Below are 24,325 nucleotides of genomic sequence, written 5' to 3' on the forward strand. Positions count from 1 at the left end.
TTACATTTACATTTCAAAGTTCCAACTCAATACTGGCCTTTTCATCAGAAATACTTGAAAGTAGATTGCAGAGGAAGCAGTGTGGTGAGATCTTGTGCACGGACTCTTCCAAGGAGGTCTAAAAAATGCATCAGTCTGAATCCTTATGTGGAAATAGAAAAGTTACAATGAGCCCTTTGGCTAGGTATAGGGAGGTAGACAGGGTGTTCCTAAGACACTGGGAACTGGGTGATAAAAGAACACAACAGGGAGCGGCTGGGTGGTTCAGTGGATTGAGAGCCAGGCACAGAGACAGGAAGTCCTGGGTTCAAATTTGGCCTCAGACACTTCTTCCTAGCTGAGTGACCCTGAGCAAGTCACTTGACCCCCATTGCCTAGCCCTTACCACTCTTCTGCCTTGGAGCCAATACACAATATTGACTCCAAGATGGAAGGTGAGGGTTTAAAAAAAAAAAAAAAAAGAAGACAACTGCGAATGGAACATGGTAGTCATGACAGAGCTATGCACAAGGCAAGAAAAGGTTCCAAAACTATACTAGGTCTCTACCACAGGGCTCTGTGGTGTGTACTGAGATAGGAAGAAGTTCAAAAGCAAGCAGAAACTGTTTGACTCAAACCTATACTTGGAGCAGTGTCTCATTTCTAATATCTGACCCAGCCTACAAGGCAGGAATCTCAGACCAGTTGGAAGCCTATAGTACTGCCATTGAATTAAAAGAGATTTCCAGTAAATTCAATCCCAGTCTACTTTTTTTTTTAAACCCTTACCTTCCGTCTTGGAGCCAATATTGTGTCTTGGCTCCAAGGTAGAAGAGTGGTAAGGGTGGGCAATGGGGGTCAAGTGACTTGTCCAGGATCACACAGCTGGGAAGTGTTTGAGGTCAGATTTGAACCTAGGACCTCCAGTCTCTAGGCCTGACTCTCAATCCACTGAGCCACCCAGCTGCTCCCACACCTCACCTACTTTTACCAAGACCCAAACCCAGGTCTGGAACTTATAGAGCTCAGTCCAGTGGGGCAACAAACAGACTTTGCTCTGGATGGTATTACTTTGGGAGAATGGAAGGCATGCAAGTCACCAGGCTGTACCTGAGATCCTGGAATAATCCAGCATTCAGTTTCTAAGAAAGCAGCCAATAGGACTAGCTTAGACATTCCTATAGAAGTGTAGCAGAACACAACTCTGATATCAAGTTGGAAGTCAAGAAAGTAGGCTGGAAGAATGGGCAAATTAAAAAACAAACAAACAAACAAAAACACACCATAAAGAGCTATTATGGTAGCAGGCCCACTGAAGAAACAGATGCAAAAGAGAATGATTCTAAAACATCTACAAGCAAATTCTCAGAGAAAAACACAGCTAGAATTCTTGGAAGAGATGAAGGAAGAGTTTTTTAAAAGAAAGTAAATATTTTATAAAAATGGGAGAATTGGAAAGGGAATTTTCATGTTGGCACAAAAGGTACAAAACCTTGCTCAAACAATAAACCCTGTGGAAATTAGAATGAACCAAACCAAAGCCAATGCCTTCATGAAGCAACGAGAAATATTAAAGCAAAGTTAAAAGGCTGAAATATAGGTGGAAAAAAATAAGGTCTCATAGCAAAAATAATTGACCTAGAAAATAGATTGAGGGAGAAAAAAGAGCCTAGGACAACCTATTTCAAGAAATCTTAGAAAATTGTCCAGATCTTTTAGAACCAGAGGGCAAAATGGGAATTTAAAAATCCAGAGCTGCTTTCTAAAAACCCCAAAATGAAAACTCCCAGGAACATCGTAGCCAGAAACCAGAGCTTTCAGATCAAATTTAAAAAAGTATTGCATGTAGCTAAAAGGAAAGAATTCAAGTATTAAGGCACAGTCATATACAATTTAGCAGGTATTACTATAAAATAGAAGAGAATTTGGAATATAATATTCCAGAAGGCAAAGGATATAGACTTATAGCCAAAAATAACTTATAGAGGAAAAACACAGTATAATGTTACAAGGAAAAGGGACCTTTAATGAAAAGAGAACTTCAAGCATTCCTGAAGAAAAAACCATAGCTGCAGAGAAAATTTGAAGTTCAAACAAAGAAGTAAAAAGAAACATAGAAAAGTAAACACAAATGAACAATGATAAAGGATTAAGCAAGGATAAACTGCTTATGTTCACATATGAGGAGATGACACGTGTCCTCCTTGAATTCTACTCTCAGGAGGATCTATGTGGAGAGAGTCAGATTTAGACATGGCCTGGGAATGGTTCTCTTATACCTTAATGGTCTCTTTATCAAGGCATAATAGTGACAGACTAAACTCTGTCTCAGCCTCAGGTTGGACCTCTGTCAGTCAGATCTGACAAATAGAACCACTCCCAGACCTTGTCTAAGAATAGGAAGAAGGTGTACTCTGTGGTGACAATGGCTTGCAGAGACCTAAAGGAAAAAAACAGATTTTCTGTAGGGACTACATGAATACCTTGGAAAAAATAAACAAGAGATTTAAAGAAAGAAAGATAGAAAACTACTTCCAAAGTTAAAGAATTGAAGAGAATTCCTTAGAACAGAAAGTGGTAAACTTTACCCAAAATGAACTCCCTGAAAATAAGAATTAAGTGATCCCTGGCAACTTTGCAGAGAGCAGTTTCAGTTTAATGCTTCTTGTATTGATTGTTTGTAGACTGTAGTGTTCCATGACTAACAGCCATGCAAAAATGCAAAAAAAAATTAATATTAGAAAAAGTAAAATTAGAAAAACGACCCTTTCCTATCACTTAAAAATCAACTCCAAGAAAGAATGAATTTCCTCTTAAAGATCTCCTCAAAGAATAATCTTTCTTCTAAAAATCAATTCCAAGAAAAACTATCCTTTGAACTATGCCTTCTTGTAGGGCATATACTAGATGGTTTGTTACTCTACTCTGTTGCCTTTGGTGCCAAATTATGCCATTAATCTGATGTTTCCTAATCTAAAAAAAATTTTCTGTTATTAACAATGAAATAAGTTCTTCAGACTATTTATTCCTATTCAATTTTTTTTCATAATTTACTTTAAGTAGCCTTTTTGGTTTTTAGTGGTAAAGGACTTCAAATTCAGATTTCTACTCTTTCTTGGAAATAAGTTGAGGATGTCTCCAAAAATCTCAAGCTATTTTGGAGAATCAAGATTAAATCCAAATATTCTTGTAATATTTTAAATTTATCATTCAAAATTCATCTAAAATCATGAAACTACTTCTATTTTCAAGCTACACTTCCTTTTGGATTTCCATAGAGTTATAAATCCATTTTCTTCCTCTACACCTCCCCCGCCACTGAAAAAGAAATAAAAACAGAATGCTTACATTTTAGTAATTAAGTAGTCAAGCAAAAGAAATTATTGTATTGCCATGACCAAAAGAAATATCTCATTCTGCACCCTTAGTCTATCACCTGTCTTCTCATCAGAAGATGAGTAGCATCTTGTGTTACTTTATGTTTTCTGGAGCCTGAGTTGGGAGGCAGGGTGGTAATTACCAACACTGACTTTCTTTATGTAGTTATAGACTTAATTTCTCTTTCTTTTTCTTTGCAGCCATCATTTCACCAGGTTGATAATATTCGAGGAACACGTCATCATGGGCTTGTGGAAAGAGTCTCCCGGAATCGCTTTCACCCCTTGCACCGAAGACCTGGGGATAAACCAGGAAGACAGATATCCTTTTTTGTTGCCAGTAATTGAGAATTAACTTTGAGATTACCTGACTGTTTAACTATCATATATATACCTTTGGTTTTCAGTTGTCATTATTAGTGTGTTATCTGAGACAATTGAAATAAGTGGCAAACCTGTCAGCTATGAGAGGCACAAAAAAATTAGGGTAGACAGCAACCATATTCTTCACTAGAATGAGCGGTCATAAGTCCTTTTGTTGTACTGCTCGTGTGAACACACCTGTCTTAAGCTGGATTTAAGAACATTGTTCCTAGTGTATTTATCTTGGAAGCTTCCGTCTCTTGAGTACTAAAACTCCATCAGCCTACTTGGAATTCATTGCATGTTTGGTACCTCTTGACAGTGCCACTTTCCTTGATAGGTCTGCCTCCTTGGAAGCTGTTTCTTGTCTGCTGCCCCTATGAATCCCTGCATTTCAAATTCTATTCAACCCTCCATACTTAGCAATCCCTTTCTTATACTGTGTGATATACTTATCTACAACACCTTTTTCACATAGAATCATGATATATGCCAGGTTTTTGTTTTTTAATGGGCTTTCTGGCCTTTTTCTCATTCCCTGTTGTATTGTATTCAATATTGGCATATTCAAATATGCCAAAACTCAGCATAACAAAATAGTTGTTTTGGGGCAAAATATACATATTATATGCTTAAATATTTTAAAGTAATTTAAAACTAAAGAATACAGTAAAACTAGAATGTGAATCTTGTTTGTATCATACTGCTTGCCCCCTCCCCAGCAGAATGGAAGCCAGTCTTCTTTGCTAATTACTACCTAACAGCTTATTGAGATATTTGCTGTCATCTTATAGTTTAGCATTTGCAAAACTAGCCCTGAAAAGTCTATTTTCCTCCTGGCCACTATTACAGCTTCTTTTAGTCAAGTATTAGTGTCTTAGATAATATCTCTGAACCAATTGGTTAGGCATACCAAAGTAAGGGAGGAGTAAAATGTGTATGCACAAGCAACAGCCAAATAATTTGATGGCAATTATACTTCTTTTTTTAAACTTTCTTTTATCTTTTTTTTCCCAGTTACATGTAGAAACAATTTTGGACAATTGTTTTCTGACATTTAGCAATTCAGATTCTCTCCTTCCTTCCCTCCTCTCTGAGGTGATAAATAGTCGGATGTGCTTTCATGCGGTATGTTTCCATATTCCACATACCATTATAGAAAACACATATCACACACATAATAAAATACAAATGAAGGAAATAAAGTGAAAGAAGGTTTTGTTCTGCAATCAGATTCCAACAGTTCCTTCTTTGACTGTAGATAGCATTTCTTATCATGAATCCCTCGGAGTTATGTTTTGGGAACTTGTTTTGCTATTGATAATTTAGTCCTTCACAGTTATTATCATACAATATTTCTGTTAACTGTATACCCTGTTCTCCTAGTTCTGCCCACTTAAATTTGTCTCAGTTCATATATCTGTCCAGATTTTTCTGAACTGATCCTGTTTGTCATTTCTTATGGAAAAATAATATTCTATTATAAACATATGCCACAACTTGTTCAGCCATTCCTCAATTGATGAACACCTTCTCAGTTTCCAATTCTTTGCCACTACAAAAAGAGCTACTAAAAATATTAGTTCCTTTTCCCCTATCTCTCATCACTTTGGGATAGAGACCTAGTGATATTGCTGGGCCAAAAGGTATGCACAGTTTTATGGCCCTTTGAGTATGATTCCAGATTGCTCTCCAGAATGGTTTTATCAATGAACAATTCCACCAACAACACATCAGTGTCCCAATTTTCCCATATCCCCTTCAACATTGATCATTTTCCCTTTTGATCATGTTAGCCAATTTGATAGATGTGAGGTTGTTTTAATTTGCATTTCTCTAATGAAGACTGATTTGGATCATTTTTTTCATATGACTATAGATAGTTTTAATTTATCTGAGAACTGCCAATTCATATCCTTTTGCCATTTATCATTTGGGGAATGATTTGTATTTTTATAAATTTGACTCTGTTCTCTATATTTGAGAAATAAGGCCTTTACCAGAGACATTTGTAATAATTTCCCATCTAATTTTAGTTTGTACAAAAAAAAATTTAGTTTTGTTTGTACAAAACCTTTTTTATTTGATGTAATCAGAATTATCCATTTCCTTATTTTATGTTTTCTCTGTCTTGTTTGATCATAAATTCTTCCCTTATCCATAAGTCTGAAAGGTAAGCCTGTTAAATAAAAGTACCCATTATTAAAACATGGTATGTCTAAGAAAGAGAAACAAGTAGCAACAAAATTTAAAAAATTACAAACACCAAGATTTTTTAAATAAAAAAATTTAACTGTGGGATAATATTTATTTAGTCAATTTGTTTTGTATACACCAAGGTCCAAGATTTTTTTCCCATCTTTCCCAACCTCAGTGTCCTTAAAATTGTCACTTCTTGGGGGCAGCTGGGTAGCTCAGTGGATTGAGAACCAGGCCTAGAGATGGGAGTCCTAGGTTCAAATTTGGCCTCAGGCACTTTTCCCAGCTGTGTGACCCTGGACAAGTCACTTGAACCCCATTGCCTACCCTTACCATTCTTCTGCCTTGGAGCCAATACACAGTATTGACTCTAAGATGGAAGATAAGGGTTTTATTAAGAAAAAATGGTCACTTCTTATATAGCTCCATATCTAGCCTCGTCCATCTACTCTTTGTTGTTGTTTTTAGTTCCATTTCTGTTTCCCCATTTAACATATACGAACTGATGCTAAATTCCAAATGTGGTGTTTCCACTATACTTCATGATGAAAAGAGAAGCATCTTTACAGATATTTTCAGTTTTTGCCTATTTTCCTTCCAGTTCCATCTTTAAATCAATCAATAAGCATTTGTCAGGTGTTTGATATGTAACCACTGCTGTACTAAAATGCTGAGAATACAAAAAAAAGCAAAATAACAAAATAGACTCTGCCTTCAGGGAACTTCCATATCTTGATATCTTTTGTTTTTTGCAGAATTGTAGTTTTCCCCAGAATCCCTCCTACTCCTAGAGAGCTAATCCACTTACTAAAAAGTATGTCTTTTAAATACAGAAGGACAAATTGGCACAACTGATTAATATATTGAAAAAGACCAAAAACCTGTGCAATATATAACAATAGTGTTGGATTGGGAGCATCCTCTCATACTTCTTATTTTAAGTTATGCTTGTTCTTTATAATTTTGCAACTTTGACTTTTAATTTTGTGTATGTGGTTGACCTTTCCAAATAAATTGTTTTAATCATTGTGCATATTGATTTCTCAACTCTTTTTACTGCATTTTCTATCAGTTGCTATAGGTCTTTTCTTGCTTCTCTGTATTTATTTAGCCATTTCTCATTCAGTGGATTTCACCAAGAATGAAGAGCCCAAGAATGAAGACCCTGAATCTCTCTTAGGCTCCTGCTTATATATTTTCTCCACTGATCAGCTCTCCTTGTCACATCTCAGGAATTAATCATAGTCATTCAATTTGCCTAGCATTGCAGGTGGGGGGCTGGGGTGTGGGGAGTGCTTGTGGCCTATTAGGGTGTGACCTATCTTTGTTAGTGACTAACTAAGTGTTAAGTAGGGATGCTTTAAATTCTTGATTGATTAACTTAAAATAAACAAAGGGAACAAAAATTCCCTTTCACACTGGTATAAATCCAACTTGGTCATAATGAATTATTTCTTGGTTAAATCACTGTAATCTATTTGACAAATTTTTACTTAATATTTTGAATCAATATTCATTAATGATATTGCTCTAGTTTTCCTTTTATATGTTATCTTTCTCTGCTTTAGGTATTAAGATTGTATTCGTTTTGTAAAAAGAATCTGGCAAAGTGCTTTCTTTCTTACATTTTGAGAATAATTTATGGTGTGTGGATACTAATTGTTCTTCAGAAGTTTAATAGAATTATTAAGACCAGCAAATTTTTTTTCCTCTGATAGTTTCTTTATAGCTGGTTTCTATTTCCTTTTCTGAGACTGGGTTTTTTAAGATATTCCTTTATTTCTTTTGTGTCCTCAGTTTTGTTATCAACACCTGTGTATAATATTTTCTGATACTATTTATTTCTTCTACTTTTTTGTGATTTCACCTTTGCTATTTTGTTGATTTTATTTTCTACCCTCCCTTAATTTTTTTTAAACCCTTAACTTCTGTGTATTGGCTCCTAGGTGAAAGAGTGGTAAGGGTGGGCAATGGGGGTCAAGTGACTTGCCCAGGGTCACACAGCCAGGAAGTTTCTGAGGCCAGATTTGAACCTAGGACCTCCCGTCTCTAGGCCTGACTCTCAATCCACTGAGCTACCCAGCTGCCCCCCCCCCTTAATTTTTAATATCAACTTTTTATACTTGTTTTAGGTTTGCTTATTTGTTGACTTTTTAATTTTTTAAAATACGTATTCAGTTCATTAATCCTTTCTTTTTAAATTTTGTTATTGTATATGTGAGGATGTTTTTTTTTTCTCCCCGAGGAACTACATTAGCTGTATCTCAGAAATTTTAGCCTGCTGTCCATCATAATTTTCTTTCACATAATCATTGCTTCTATGATTTGTTCTTTAACCAGATTATTATTTAGCATTTCATTGTTAAGTTTTCTATTTGGGTCTGTAGCTTTCGTTTATGGTCTCTGAACTGATTACTATGTTGTGGTCTATAAAAGGTATATTTGCCCTTTCTGCCTCTTTACATTTGTTTGCAATAGTTCTGTGCCCTACTACATGAAAAAAATTTGTCAGAGTTCCCTATAGTTCTGAGAAATTTCCTTTAGCTTTAGTTTCTATAGCATTGTTTTCAGTTCTCTACTTTTGCTCTTATTTAATCTTTTTGTTAGACTTATCTAGAACTGAAGACAACAAAATTTCCTCTCAGTATTCTGTTATTGTATTCTTGTAGTATAGTTAATGTTTTCTTTATAAATTTAGGGGCTAAATCATTTGGAATGTATTAATTTAAAATTTATATTGGTTTGTTGTCTATGGTTCCTTTCAGCAAAATATTCCCTCTTTATGTTTGGAATATTTGGTTTTCCTTTATCTGATAGCAAAATTGTAACTCTTGCTTTTTTGGATTCATGTCATACATAGTAAATCTTCTTTTGCAGCCCCTTATTTCAGTTCTGTTTATGTTTTATTTTTTAGATATGTTTCTTGTAAGCCTCAGATTGTGGAGTCTGGTTTTCTTATTCAGGCTCTCTTTTTCATTTTATTGTATTGCTTAATCCATTTACATTTAAAGTTATGAGAGTTAAATTTATATTTTTTTCTATTTGTTGCTAACATTTGCCCCCCAGATTGTGATTTTTCTCCCCCCCTTTTTTTCTATGAACACAGTACCATTTATAACTCTTCGTATATTTCTGAAATAACTGAAGAAATAAATCTTCAGTTATTTAAGCTTAAATTTATTTATGGGACCCCTATCATCTCTAGCTCTTTTCTTTACACTTAATATTCCCCCGCCTTTTGTTAACTCCTTCCTTAGTTTTGGAGTTTTAATTAAAAGTCCCTTTTTTCTTACACTTATCTAGTTATTTAACTTTTCTCCCCTTTTTTTCTGTCAGTTAAATAGTCAAATAGAATTTCCCTTCCTCCCCTTCATTTTGTTCATTAAAAAAATTCCTTTATTTACTGTTATTCCTCTTTCTTTCTATTCTAGACTTTGATTCATAGCACTTAAACTTATTTAGTCCTTTATTTTTAACCTCTACCTACTGTGTATTGGTTCTGAGAAAGAAGAGCAGTAAAGACAAAGCAATGGGGATAAAATGACTTTCCCAGGGTCACATAACTATGAAGTATCTGAGTTCAGATTTTAACTCAGGACCTCCCATCTTTAGGCCTGGCTCTCTATTCACTGAGCCACTGAGCTACCCCAGACCTTCTTTATTTTTCATGGAATTAAAACTTTTGGGATAACTATTTGGGCTTTCTCTTCTAAGCAGTTTCTGTTGTTAGCTTATAGATTTTGCCACCAGTGCCTTCTTTTCTGTTATTAGAAATACCAATTTCTGATGGTCTTAGAGATGATAGTACCCCATGAAAAGAGTCTTTCTATGTCCCTGATTGTATAGTTCATCATTGACCTTTGTCTTTCCCTTGGTCATTTTGTTTTTCATTTGTCCCAAAACCTTTTCCCCAGGTCTGTGCCTTTCCACTCTTCTGAATATCAGTTCTCTGCAGGATCTCAGTGACTGATCTCTAAGCACCTAATCTCTATAAGTAAATCCCTAGAGTAAGAGCTCTTTCTCCCTCTATAAAAATAATTTTATTCTCCCAAAGAATCATTCATCAGTGGTACCTCTCCCCACCCTGAAATCAGAATCCTTTTCCTTTCCTTCTTTTTTCAGCCCTTTCCCCTTGCCTCCTCCTTCATTCTGCTGTAGATTGTCTTACAGAAGGTATTTTCCCTTTGTTGTTTGCCTTTAACTTGATTGAGGTATATCACCTTTCCCTTTATCTTCTTCCTCTCTCCCCCTTTTGTTGCCCTCACATTTTGTAATTTAGTCCCATTTTTAAAAAATAAGATAAAATAACACTGACTTTTTTGTAGACAGGGTGTTGCGAGTTTTAAGTTCATGATGTTTCAGGCCTGGTTCTCTCACTTTTATTTGACTTCTTTCACCCTTGTCCTTTTGCATACATTTAGAAAGAATTCTCTTTTAATGGTTTCTCAGTTGTTATTTTGTTGTTGCTTGGCTTTGTAAGGGTGAATAAGGGGTTCAATATATTAAAGATGGTTGCCAGAGGATTGAACTATTATCAATCCTCAATTAAGAATAATCTCAAATCAAAATTGACTTTTATGGAAATTTATTTACATGAGAAGAGAGAGAGGAAGTACGGAGATAAGAATCTATCCCACTGATTAGTCCAGGTAGATCTTAACCCTCAGCCCAGGGTTAAAGGGCCTGAGGCCTGGAGGGCAATGGAGCCAACTTCATTCACAGAGTGTATAAAAGTAAGTTTCTTAATGAAGATTCAGTCTTTAAACTCACCATGTGGAACAGTGTCGGTCACGAAACAGCAAAGCTCCCTCAGGTCCCCTTCACCAAACCAGCAGCCGCCTCACTCACTCAACTCCCTCTTTTATAGGGGTCACGTATGCGTAACTTCCAGTGCCTTCCCCAAGCCTGCGTGTCCAATCACAATAGACGCTTCTCATAGAAAGTGCAGGGGGTGGTCTGTTGATTCTGATTCCTTACTCACTCCAGGAGTAGGTTAGGACCTCCCAGAATTGGAAGGTGCTCTCACCTTTGGTGATTAAATCTAAAGATGGGCAGTGTAGATTTAATCTAATTATCACAATTTATGGATTTGTTTCCCTTTCTATTTACATTGTCTGGGGCATTTGAGAAGGAAATGATCTCTTCTAGCCTAGTTTTCTTTTTAAGAATGTTTTGAACTCTTCTTTGTTTTTGAATGTTGCTCTTTTTTCCTTTATAGTTGATCTCAGATTTGCAGGGTAGATCACCTCTTGAGCTTCATTGTTCTTTATAGTACATTCCATCTTCTGGTGGTTGTACAGTAGTCTTGTCTTTCTTGAATTTCCTTTCCTTTATATTTGAAAGTCTTTCTCCTGTACATCGATATTCCATTGCATTTCATGTTTAAGTCTGATATTTTTTCTTCCATGTTTGTTTTTCTCTCATGCAGTTGGGTTTTTTTTTCTGATCCCCATCCCATGTATAAAATATTTTTAATGAGGTACTATTGATGATAACTTTTCTATTTGCTTACTGATATTATCCATGAAATGCAGTGTAATTTAATGGCTTTCTTCCTGTGAAAGAGAGAAGCAATTATTCTCATTTCTTTTTAAGTAGAGACATGGCCTAAGGTTATATATAGCATGTTTTTGGCACATCCAGAATTTGTGGAAATTTCTTGACTCCCAAATTAGTGGTCTTGTCATCATTATATCATACTTCCTTATAATTAAGGAATTTAATCTGAGAATTTGTATCTGAAAATAAACATTTGGCTTAGGCTATGTGAAATTGAAGGCAATTTTTTAGTGAAAGTGAAAGCAAGAAGAATTGAGGCAATTCTTTAGATCAGTAATGGACAAACTTTTTAAAGAGGGGGCCAAAGGATTCGGAAATGCTCATCTGTCAGTCTGTTTCTAAGGCAACTCTTTCGAAGTTTTATTGTATTGTATCCTACTCATTGTATTCTTCAGATTAGGAATAATGTCTCGGCCAGATAGAACATTTCAGGGGGCTGCATTTGGCCTGCTGGCCGTAGTTTGCCTATCACTGCTTTAGATAGTTCAAAATATGAAAAAAGATATGAAGGAGAAAAATATCACTGAAACTTTTAATTATCTGGATTCTTTAGATAGTTTTTTTAAGTGAGTTTTTGTTTTTGCTTGAGTCCTTTCTTTCCAAAATCTGTGTGTGTGTGTGTGTGTGTGTGTGTGTGTGTGTGTGTGTGTGTGTGTGTGTGTGTTTTATAGAAGTACTTGGATGCTTCAGTATTTTAAAGAGCCTGAGATCTCTTCACTTGTTGACTAGGGGAGGGATCTTTTGGGAAGTATGTGATTCCATTCCACTGATAGGGACACTCTTTCCTCTCTATAGTCTGTGGTCATGCCCTTGCCACACCATATCCTATATGTTTCTATTCTCTGGACCACTTCTGTAAATTCTCCATTAAGATGTGTATAAGAAATACAACTGTCATTGCAGTTAATATGAGGAGAGAACACTGAAGAAGAGGAAAGCCAGAGTGTTCGTAGTAGTTCATAAGCATATTTCAGAGAGCATGTCACAAGACATTGAGCCAGACCTTTTTTCAAGGGAGAAGGATTGCTTTACTTGATTCTGATTTATGATCTATCCCTCAAGAAAGAGTACCCATATTAATAAGTCATCAGAATGAATGTAAATTGATGCAGAGTATAGGTCAATCAGGGAAAGTTTGGATTTGATTGAAACTTAATTTTCTGACTATAAAAAGGTAATAGAGAGTAGTCTGGCCCTCCTGCAGCTTCTCCCTTTGACGTCAGGGCAGGCTCATGAGCCTTTTCAAACTAGCCATAGTCTTCCTGATGGGTTGTTCTGTTTTCAGACTATTAATGAAAAAGGACAGCCAAGTGGCTCAGTGGATAGAGAGCAAGGCTTAGAGACACAAAGTTCTAGCTTTAAATCTGGCCTAGCTGTGTGACCCTGTGCAAGTCATTTAATCCCAGTTGCCTAGCTCATACCATTCTTCTGCCTTGGAACCAATACTTAATGTTGATTGGAAGATGGTAGCTCAGAATTGTTTGGTTTTTTAAAAGTATTAATGAGTTTTTCATATTGGTTTGGGTTTTTAGGGTTACTTTTCTTTGGATAACTAATTTAATGATTGACAGTCCTGGCCATTGAAGGGATGGATATTAATTAACGGCTGATTTTTTGTCCTTTTCAAAGTATTAATGAAATGGCTCCCATATCTGTTTCTGTTGAATTAATCCTCTATAGAGAACTAATTGATGGTGATTGAAATGTCTGGTCATAAAAGGAATGGCCTGTTATTTGAAAACTGACATCAATTATGTTTGAGGGTGAATAGGAATGATAAATGTCAAAACTTGGAAAAATAAAGAATAGAAGCCATTATTTCTTTATTTAAATTGTCTTTTTTGTATTATACAAACCCATATTAGGTTTTAAGGCCTCTGAAGGTCAGAACATTTGTATTGTTCTTTGTATCTTGTCACAGATCCCATCACTGTGCCTTTCAAACTAAAGATGTTTGATAAATATTGTCTTCCCCCCAAAAAAGAGAGAATTGATCAAATCTGTTCAGTTATTTTATATCTTTTGTTCAGCTTTTGTATGGCATTATATGATGGAGGAAATTGAGTCTGTATATTATTTTAGGGCAGTGATGGAGAACCTTTTAGAGATGTAGTGCTGGGCCTACCCTCAGGCTGAGTGCCTTGCTGCTCCCCCACCCTATCCTACACCAGAGAGGGAGGAAGCACTCCCATTGGACTGCTGGGCAGAGGGGTGGGTCATGTGAGGAATGGCCTCAGTGCAGGTAAAGATCTGACAGAGGAATATTTAGATCTCCCACTAGTATGGTTTTACTATCTATTTCCTTCTTGAGCTCTGCCAGTTTCTCCTTTATGAATTTGGGTGCTATGCCACTTGGTGCATATATATTGAGCAGTGTTATTTCCTCATTGTTTATACTGCCTTTAATCAGGATGTAATGACCTTCCCTGTCTTTTTAAATCATATCTATTTTTACTTTGGCTTTGTCAGAAATCATAATAGCTCAAGCCCTGAACCTTAAATTTGTGTATGTCCACCCGTCTCATATGTGTTTCTTGTAGACAACATATGGTAGGGTTTTGGTTTCTAATCCACTCTGCTATTTGCTTCTGTTTTATGAGCGAGTTCATCCCATTCACATTCAGAGTTATAATCATCATTTGTGCATTTGCTGACATTTTCGTATCCTCCCCTATTCCTACCCCCTTTTTCTTATACTATTTCCTTTTAAACCAGTGGTTTGGTATTAAGCCGCTATCCCTTATCCTATCCCTTGATTAACTTCCCTTTCTACCCTCTCCCTTATTTTTCCCCCTCTTTTTGTTTTTAAAGGCCTTATGAATTCCCTCCCCCTTCTTCTCCCCTCCCTTTTTTTAACCTCCCCACTCCCCTGCTCCCCTTGGTTTATCCCTTCTAACTTTCTCAGTAGGGTTAGATAAGAGTTTTATGTCCCAATGGATAGTATAGCTACTCTTCCCTCTCCGGGTTGATTACACTGAGAGTAAGGTTTGATTATTACCTCTTAATGCTCTCTTCCTCTCCTTCTTATAATAGTATTTGTCCCCTCTCCTTCCCATGCCCTCTTTGTGTGTAATAGAATATCCTATTTTTCTTATTCACTCAAGTTTCTCTTGGTGTCCCCTGCTATTCACCCCCTCTTTCCTATCCCCCATGTCATCTTAGTTTATTTAGTGTTCCACCCTCACCCTGTGAATTATTCCTCTAATTACTATAATAGTGAATACTATAGTAGTGAATAGGGTTCACTACAGAGAATTATACATAACATTTCTCTACATAGGAATACAGATAATTAAATCTCACTGAGGCCCTTAAAAAGGCAAATTTAAAAATTATAAGTTTTCTTTCTTTCCCCTCTGTATCTTATTTAACTTTTCATGTTTCTCTCGATTTTTGTGGTTGGATATCAAACTTTCCATTTAGCCCTGGTCTTTTCTGTGCAAATACCTGGAATTCTTCAATTTTGTTGAATGCCCATACTTTCCCCTGGAAATATATAGTCAATTTTGATGGGTAGTTGATCCGTGGTTGCAGGCCCAACTCTCTTGCCTTTCTGAATATCGTATTCCAAACCTTGCGATCTTTTAGCGTGGAGGCTGCCAGATCCTGTGTGATCCTGATTGGTGCTCCTTGATATTTCAATTGTTTCTTTCTGGCTTCTTGTAAGATTCTTTCCTTTGCTTGGAAACTCTTGAATTTGGCGATTATATTTCTGGGTGTTTTCTTTTCTTGATCGAATGTCGCAGGTGTTCTATGAATCCTTTCAATGTCTACATTGCCCTCTTGTTGTAGGACTTCAGGGCAATTTTGCTGAATTATTTCTGTTAGTATGGAGTCCAGGTTTCTATTAATTTCTGGTTTTTCTGGAAGACCAATTATTCTCAAATTGTCTCTTCTAGACCGGTTTTCTTGGTCTGTCACTCTCTCATTGAGATATTTCATGTTTCCTTCTATTTTTTCAGTCTTTTGACTTTGTTTTATTTCTTCTTGTTGTCTTGAGAGATCATTAGCTTCTAGCTGCTCAATTCTAGCCTTTAGGGACTGGTTTTCAGCTATAATCCTTCGGTTTTCGGCCATAATCTTCTGGTTTTCGGCTATAAGCTTCTGGTATTCCTTTTCAATCTGGTCATTTCTGGTGTTCAATTTGCTTATCAGTTCATTTGGTTTCTGAGCCTCACTTTCCAGTTGTAAGATTCTACCTTTTAAACTGTTATTTTCTTGCCAGATCTCTTCCATTTTCCTCAAAATCTCAGTTTTGAACTCTTCCATAGCTTGTGAGGAGTTTTCCTTATTTGAGGAGTGTCTGGATGCTTGTTTGTTCTCCTCCTCTGTTTGCTCGGTTGTCTGGATTTTCTCTGTGTAAAAGTTGTCAAGTGTTAAAGATTTCTTTTTCTTGTTGTTAATCTTTCTCTCCTGAACTTCCTGAGACTGGGTAGCCATCGTTAGCCCTGCAGCTTCTCAGGTTTATCCTTGCGCTCAGGGTCTGTCCGTGGTCAAGCCCCCTGGTGGGCCCCCTTGCTTGATCCTCTGCCGGAGGTTTTTTTACAAGTCTCAGGGCGCTGCTTCCACAGTCGTACACCCATCCACGCTGGTTCCCCACTCAGGATTTCAGAGCTTTAGCTTGTGGCTGTGTCTGCCTCCACCCACGCCTCCTTGGAGCCTGAGCTCTGAGCCCGCCTGAGCTCTGCTCCCGCGCTCTGCGCCCTAAGCCCGTGCTCAGATTTTGGGTGCGTTCTTTGGCTTTTTGAGGTCCCAAATCTTGCTGCTCTCAGGAACAGGCCCTGGAGCTGCCAATGACTCGATGGGTGCCCCAAACTTGCTCTATTTCTTTTTAGCTGGGTTCGGTGCTATAGGTGCTGTGTGTGGAGGGGGTGGGGGTGGGGTGGTTGCTCAGCCCGCGATTTAGTGAGAGCTGTTTCACCCCTTTATAGCATGGAAATGCCTCGATTCCACGTACCTTCCACGCTGTGCCCTGTTGTGGGGTTCCTCCGTTCGTCTGGACTTGTTTTTATGTCCCCTTGAGGAGTTTTGTGTGTTTCGGTCAGGTGAGGTTAAGAGCTGCTTCTTACTCTGCCGCCATCTTAACCTGGAACCCTTTTTCTCAATGTTTTGACTTTGTTTGTCTCATGTAATCATTGGCTTCTGTTTAGGCATCCTGATTTTCTGAGTTTATTGCTTGGGTAGGTTATATTAATTTCTTTTCCAATTCTTTCTTACATAACTCTCATTTGTTTTCCAAATTTTTCCTCTGCCATTCTCATTTATAAAAACATTTTAAACTCCCCCAATCCCTGCCCATACCATCTTTCATCTCTTTCAAGAATTCTAGGCACATGTTTATCTGTGTAGTGTTTTCTTTGAGACTGTGGGTGTTTTGGAGTCATTCCCTTTTTCCATGTTTTGAATGTCCCTGTCACCATAAAAGCTCCTTGTGGTGGGGTTCTTTTTTTGATTGCTCATTCTTCCAGTTTCCTTCCTGACTTCAGATTTGTTAGGGTCAGGTATTATGCATCTCTGGAAGGAAGCTATGGGCTAATCCTGTTCTTTGGGAGTACTGAATGCCAAGTTATTTCCTCTTGGGGGCCCCCAAAGGGGTCTGATCTAGTCACAGAGTCTAAATTTGCTGTCCACCCCCTGGTCTGAGCTCCACAAATTTCTGAACTGGGTTTTTGTCAGAGCAACAAAAATTGCTCCTGGGCTCAGCCCCTATTACTTAGGTAGAAAGCCCTGCCAGTTCATAGTGATAGAATTGCGTGTTCTTTCTTGGTTTGGGATTTCTTCTCTGGTTGTTCTTCCAGAGGCATTACATTGGACTGGATGCTAGAACTGTGACCTTTCTCATTCTACTTCTGTGGTCTCAGAGGTATTTGGGACATATATCTGCTACTTGCTTCTGAATTGGCTCCTCTCTAGCGTAGCTCCTTACTCTGGAGCCTGATTATAAATTTTTAATAACATCTTCCATTAGAAAAGACAGAAGGAGACAGCTAGGTGGATTGAGAGCCAGGCCCAGAGAGAGGTCCTAGTTTCAAATCTGGTCTCAGATAATCCCTAGCTCTGTGACTCTGGACAAATCACTTAACCCCAGTTGCTTAGCCCTTAGTATTCTTCTGCCTTGGAACCAATGCACAATATTGATTCTAAAATAGAAGGTAAAAGTTTAAAAAAAAAAAAGTTTTTTAAAGGTATCTGACGTGTGACTCACATTTGAAAGATACTGTTCATTCAAAAATAGTATGAATTAATAAGTCCTCTGTAAAGCATTGCTTTTTTGAGATTCTAAGTTTACTTGTGATACCTGATAATAATTTTGGCTTCCTTCTAGAAATAAAACTAGAGCAGAGATTATTTACCATTTGGAGGACAGATACCTTTCATTCCCAGCTATCCGGGGATGATCTTAGGCCAATTTTACTTGAACGACTAAAAAACAAACACATTTATGGACCATTTACTCTGTATGAGCCTATGTCAGTGAAGATGTGGCACATGTGTCCAGGCGTGCCGGGGGGCTGCTCCCCTCCCCCTCTCCACCGCACCTAAGGACAATGTTCACATGCCCCTCCATCCAGCAACCCAATGGGAGCACTTCCTTCCTCTGCTTTCTAGGGTAATGCAGGGGGCTTATAGACGGCATGAAAGTGCAGTTTGCCAATGCTGGCTTAAGATATGAGGTAACCAGGTGATGCATTGAGTGGAAAACTAGACCTGAAATCAGGAGGACCTCCAGTAAGTACTAGTTATTAATACGAGACCCTGGGCATCCAAGCCTTCTGGTAGGTAGGGCTTGTTAGAACTTGTGCTGTTAGCTTAGGAGTTGAGAACCAAGGCTTGCCATGTCATGTAAGGTACCAGACTAGGAACACAATTCATTCTATCTAAAACAGTAAGAAGGAAAGAAATAGGAAAGAATATTTATTTATTTATTTGTCTGTTTGCTCGCTCATTTATTTATTTATTTATTTGTTTGTTTGTTTATTTATATCTTCATGGTAGCTTTATTCACAATAACAAATAACTATAAACAACTCATAGGCCATAAAATAAAATTTCTTTACATTGTGGAAAGAACATTGGTTTGGCTTTGCAAGATTTGAATTCAAAACACACCCCAAGTTATATAGTAAGTGATAGAGCTAGAGTTTTTTATGGCTCTGTAAGAAATGAGTATCAAGAATATTTGAGAAGTGTGGAAAGACTCACATGAAATGATATACAATGAAGAAAGCAGAAACACTAAACTAACTATGGGGAAAAAATAGCAACAAAGAATTTTAAATACACAGAAAAGAAATCAGAAAGTGTCACAAGCAGATGGGAGTGTTTATGTTACTCCTCTGTTCAAGTTAATATATACTTTTAAAAAACAGATTGTTACTAGTTTAGAGATGATATCTTTACCTTAGGATCCTAGGTTTAAGAGCAAGAAATGACTGCAGAGACCATCTAGCAAAAACATACATTTGACAGTTGAAGAACATGAGACCTTGGAAGGTTAAATATCTTGACCTAAGTCACACTGATAATGAATAGCAGAGGAAGGATCTGAGACCAGGTCTTCTGACAATGGTCTTGGTTTTTGTCTTGTGTATTTTTATTGCTAGACATTTGGTTTAGAATGAAAAAAATTTTTTCCCTACCCACAAATCCATACATAAGAGCCAGGCTCAAGAATGAATAGGAGAAGTTTTTCTCTGATAAGAACTATCATATGTTTTACTTATTAAAGCCTTGCTCCAGTGGTTCCCAGCCTGGTTATGCAATATTACAGTCTGTCTTCAGTTATATGAAGAATTGTTGTTAATTTCCTTCCATCCCCACCTAGTTATGTGTTTTTTTTTTAATTAAAAAACATTTTAAAAGCAGTGTACACATTAACTCAAAGCAGGGGAAGATCACAACCCTCAAACGAGTTATCATCTGTATAAGATGAAGTAGTGCTTTGCTCTGAACATAAAAGGCTTTTGTTTGGCATTTTACTTTTGCTTTTTGTCAAGGCACAGTAAGAAATTTAAAAAGGAAGAGTCTTAATCTATAGGAAAACTATAGGCCTGGAAGCATGCCAAGAGAGATCCACTGACTGAGAGGGCAGACCCAGAGGCTGAGGGGCAGTAAGGAAGGCCTGGAGGGAAAAGGCAGAGAGGTGGTAGATCTTGAATGGGCACTGTGTCTAACTCCTGGATAACTCCAGCTGCCCAATTGTGCTCTCACTCTTGTAGTCACGGGGACCCCTGTATTTTCCTTCACTCACAATTCCACTTTGACAGCAGTTCTTATGGATGCAGTTATCCTTCCCAGCCTGGAGATGAGAATTGGACAAGGTAAGCAAGATGCATGTCAAAGCTGGGGCAGCACATGGCACTCACCCCTACATTATCCCTTTGGTATACGATATGAATTTCTAGTGAAAATGTCTAGAAGTTTTTGCTATTGTAAAACTGTGTTGGTGGGAGCCATGATGAACAGCGTGTAACTATTCCTATGACTTCATCAGCTTTGAGTACTACAGAGGAGCAGTCTTAAACAGCTGCAAAGTTTATTTAATTTTTCTTGGGCAATCATAGAATTCCCTGTAAATCATTAGTGTAAAGAGATCGGAAGCCGTGGACTTAAAATCATATCCTATGAGTTACAAGCAGATCATGATTATTTTGTAACTCCATTGAAAGGGGAAAGCCAAGTATTCTTCCCCAGAGAGCACAACAAGCATAACAAGATTGAGGCCCCAAAAAGGCACTTAAAGGCTGCTCTGAGCTGCCTCAGCATGGGGCTTGCAGGAGAGGTTCAACCTAAGGCTTTCTGAGATATATTTCACTGTTCAGTCAGCAAGCAGCACCACAGTAAGGCAGGCACTGGGCCAGATGCCAAGGGCATAGATACAAAGTGAGGCAATTCAGGCCTTGAGGGGCTCACATTGCTTTGTAAAGGTAAGTTTATATCAAGTGAAGATACTTTCTGCCTTCCAACTGAACTTGCCCTCATTTTGCTAAACTGGAGAGCTATTAGAATTCTGTGGCTCTAACATCCTCCATTATCCAGACAATTTCTTTTGACTCTCTTGTGTGACTGCGCATCTCTTCAACTTTTTGCTTCTTTTGATTTTCAAAGGCAGCAGCCTCCTTGGAAGGAAGAGAAGCACCCCGGATTCAGGCTGACATCTGCACTTAACAGGTAAAGTACTTCTTTCCCACTCAATCTTTGTTACAGGAAAATGACTCAGAAAGGAGAAGCTAACTCAGATCAGCTATCTTTAGAGATGATCTATATGCTAAAATATCCTTTTACTCCTATTAGTTAAGATTTTTACATCTCTCATGAATACTACTATTCACTTACTTGACTGATAGAGCAGAAGATGTCAGACTTGTACTCATGAGTCTCAGCATGAATCATGGCCCAAAAACAAAAGCAGGGCCTGATGGTGTGAATCAATGTGAGCTTTGACTATCCTGGAGAGATGAATTTAGGACAAAGCTCAAGCTTCCAGGAATCTAGAGGTCAAGGCAATGCATGACAGACGTGGCGAGATTATCTTCAAGAATGCTGAAAGTGGACTGTTTTAAAAGAATATATATAAGTATAAATTAATCTCTGAGAAACCAGTAGGTGTTTTGGGCAACTGCCACTCACAGATTAAACTCACAAAGAAGGATAGGGTATCAGAGCCTGAGTAAATCTGATAACCCTTTCACTAAAGGAATGATAGATGGAATTACTGGTCTCTGTCACAAACCAGGGAATAACATAAAGATGAACTACTCACACACTATGGGTTCTTTGAGGTGAGAGGAAACAAACAGGAAGGAAAACAAAATAGTTTAATGTATAAAAAGGGTAAATAAACAAGTTTAATTAGATAAACTTTGGATTTGAAGGAAGGGAAAGGGATGTCTATTCTAACACCCTATGGGCAAGTCTCTGGGTCAGGGAAGGAACTTATCTACACTAAACTAAAGGCTATATCAAGGCACAGCTGGACTATCAGGGATGGAAGTGGGATCCTCACTGCTGAGTCCTGTCCAAATCCAGTGGTAACGCAGCTCTCCCAGGGCCTCGGCTAGTAATCCAGAGATGGGTAAGATTAGGGAGTTAAACCCCTGAGATGACCAGCAGCCCAGGTCGGGTTTGACATTCTCAACCTGTCTTCCCACAGGTAGATCATTCTTCCTTCAGGATACAAAACTCACTTTCCCTGAGGTCTCCCACTGAATCAATTGGTCAACAGTAACTTGCACTCAGCCAACATGGAGTGAGAGCCACTTCCTGCTTCCCCATTTCATTTAGAATTCTCTAGCCTTGCTTGATAAGCCTCCTAATAATACCTAATCTTAAACATTTACACCCTACTTTATTAATTTATCTGCAACAACTGTTAATGCTCTTTTGCATAGGAACAGATACTTTGAAATAGGAAAACCTATTGCTATGGGCAGAATTGTGAGTGCTTTATGAGTTGGAGAAGACTAGGAAGGAGTCATAGTGTGAGGCTTTCTGTTGGCAAGACTTATGAAGTGACCAGGTACCTTTGTGAATTCCTTCTCAGTGAAGGAGGCAGTCTTATCTTGGCTTTTCAGTCATTAAAGTTCAATTTGAATAACTGGAGAGCATATGACCCTCCTTTTAAATATTTGGGAGTCTCACAAGAGGATTGTGTTTTAAGGAGTAGATTAATCATAGAGAATGGAGCTTCCTATAATGTATAAAAATAGAAGGAAATGAAACTTTAATTCTTTTGCTTCTACTCATTTACACTTAGTGGTGAATGCTGCTTATTTCTCCAGACATAGCAAGTCTATATTGCCCAAGGGTTTTTCATCCTGAGACTCAATCAGTTTTTCTTCTACCCTGCTCTTTTAGGACCAATTCGGATTCTGCTCTTCATACCAGTGCCTTAAGCACCAAACCACAGGACCCCTATGGAGAAGGAGACCAGTCATCTTGGCCTTCCCAGTGCATGGGTAAGATTGGGCACTAGTAATCACAGTGTCCTCTTTTTTGCTCCATTAGATTTTGAGAATGATTCTTTTTAGGCACTTGCTGAGTAGTGACTTATATACATGCTATGAATGACACCAAGAAGAATTATAAGGAGTTTATAATCTGTAATAGATCCAAATGATGTGTAATTGTAGAATTCTGCTGATTGGTAAATTGATTTACATGCCTAAAATGAGGAAAATAATAAAAAAAACCTTTAGGACTTTTAGGTCTGCATTGAAATAAGAAAAAAAAATTCTTCCAACTGTGAATTAATTCTTCTGTCTTTCTCTGCTTTTAGAATTCAAAGTTCTAACTAGTTCTCACAATGACTTCTTCTGGTGTGGATTAATTAATTACTTTTAAAAAAAAGGATTTTCTGAGTGTTTGTTATGTGCTGAGTATTATACTAAGAACTGGGGATATAAGTACAAAAAGTCAAGACATTCCAGGTCCAGCTTGCACTCCAACTGGAAGAGACAGCATGTGTGGTAAAAGAAGGCAGGGCAGATGGTGAGGTCTAGAATTCTAGGGATCAGCAGGGCAGATAGAAAGGCCTGGAATTCTTCCATCTCATTCAAACTTAAGGGTACTTTATGCAACTCAGGTAAGGAAGGAAGCAAGGGGGCAGAGTGCATGTCCCTGGGGGTGGTATTCTTCCTACCTGGCCATCCTAGATGGGTTTTAGAATCTCCCAGGCAGGAGGAATAAGCACTCCTTCCATGCTGTTGTGCTCTCTCTGCTCAGCCATCAGTAGGCCTTCCATGGGTATTAACTGAATAAATGAGTGAGAAAGGAATATGTCTATTTTGTAATAAGCATAACAAGCTAATTTTTGCTTCCCTTAATGATAGCTCTTTCAAAGTGTAATGGGTCTTATATAATTTAGGAATACTGTAGATGGGTTTGTTTCCACAAATATAAAACCATGAAGGCAAAGTTAGGCTGATTGTATTGGAGTTTCTAAAAAAGGCTTTGTGGCTTGCTGAGGGTGTTGGGAGACTGAGATGGATAGCCATGACAAACAGATAGGAGGAAGCAGATGTTGAAGGGGACTTGGGGGCTAGAATCAAAAACAGAAGAGAGAATATTGAATGTCATCAAGGGAATGTAGAATTAGTCAATAGCTTACTTAGACTCAGCTGAAACCAAGCCTGACAAAAGATTGATAGTGCCCTGGAAGCCAGAAAAAGGATTTTAATTTCTGTTCTAGCTAATTGTAATAGCTCTTTCTTATCTGGTACAAAATTTTTCAGTTTTTCTAAAAGGAATGAAGGATAAAAGTGAACATGGAAAAGGTAAGAAGTTTCAGGAAGCAGGAAGAAATAAGAATTACAGAGGCATAGAAGAATCCAGACATTAAAATGATTGGACTGATCAATACAAATTACAATAGAGTGATTTAAGCAGATCTATTTTATTTTCCCTTAAATCATCAATTAGAAGTTGTTGGGTTCCTAAATTTGCAAGTGCTAAAAGGTAGTCTTATCATAAGTATGACTGCTGGCTGGCTGCTTTTGTGCATGAAGTAATATTTCCTTGCAGTTAAACCATAAATCAAAAATGCATCCAAATATGGATTTGTGTTTACATGGGAAACTATTTGTATTTTTAAAATTCAAGTCTCCAAGGATGAGAATTATTTCTGGAGTCTTAGATTTGCTGGTGGATACTATTTTAAACAGTTTCATGTATTTTTCTCCCTGTACTTCATTAAAGCTTTTCATTTTCCTTCCTTTGGAATTTAAAAATATCAACTAGCTTTGGAAAAAAGGTATTTCTAATCATAGATTTTACCAAATAAGGTAAAAATGAAAAAAAATGATGGGAAAGTATAACTTCTGTCTAGGATTAAGCATTCTGGTAGGGTG

The 24,325-nt window shown here is 37.5% G+C and overlaps 1 protein-coding gene across 2 annotated transcripts in view; it reads left to right on the plus strand.

Moving 5' to 3' along the window:
• CRTC3 (CREB regulated transcription coactivator 3) overlaps positions 1-24,325 on the plus strand; it is a 107,509-nt gene that overhangs the window by 55,992 nt on the left and 27,192 nt on the right. For both annotated transcript variants that reach the window (XM_044659144.1, XM_044659145.1), the window contains exons 3-6: positions 3,558-3,677; positions 19,737-19,798; positions 20,586-20,648; positions 22,335-22,435. In XM_044659144.1, the coding sequence (XP_044515079.1) occupies positions 3,558-3,677; positions 19,737-19,798; positions 20,586-20,648; positions 22,335-22,435 (346 nt within the window). The remainder of the gene's footprint in view (positions 1-3,557; positions 3,678-19,736; positions 19,799-20,585; positions 20,649-22,334; positions 22,436-24,325) is intronic.

This window comes from Gracilinanus agilis, chromosome 2, assembly GCF_016433145.1.
Source record: "Gracilinanus agilis isolate LMUSP501 chromosome 2, AgileGrace, whole genome shotgun sequence".
In the NCBI taxonomy this organism is placed as follows: domain Eukaryota; kingdom Metazoa; phylum Chordata; class Mammalia; order Didelphimorphia; family Didelphidae; genus Gracilinanus; species Gracilinanus agilis.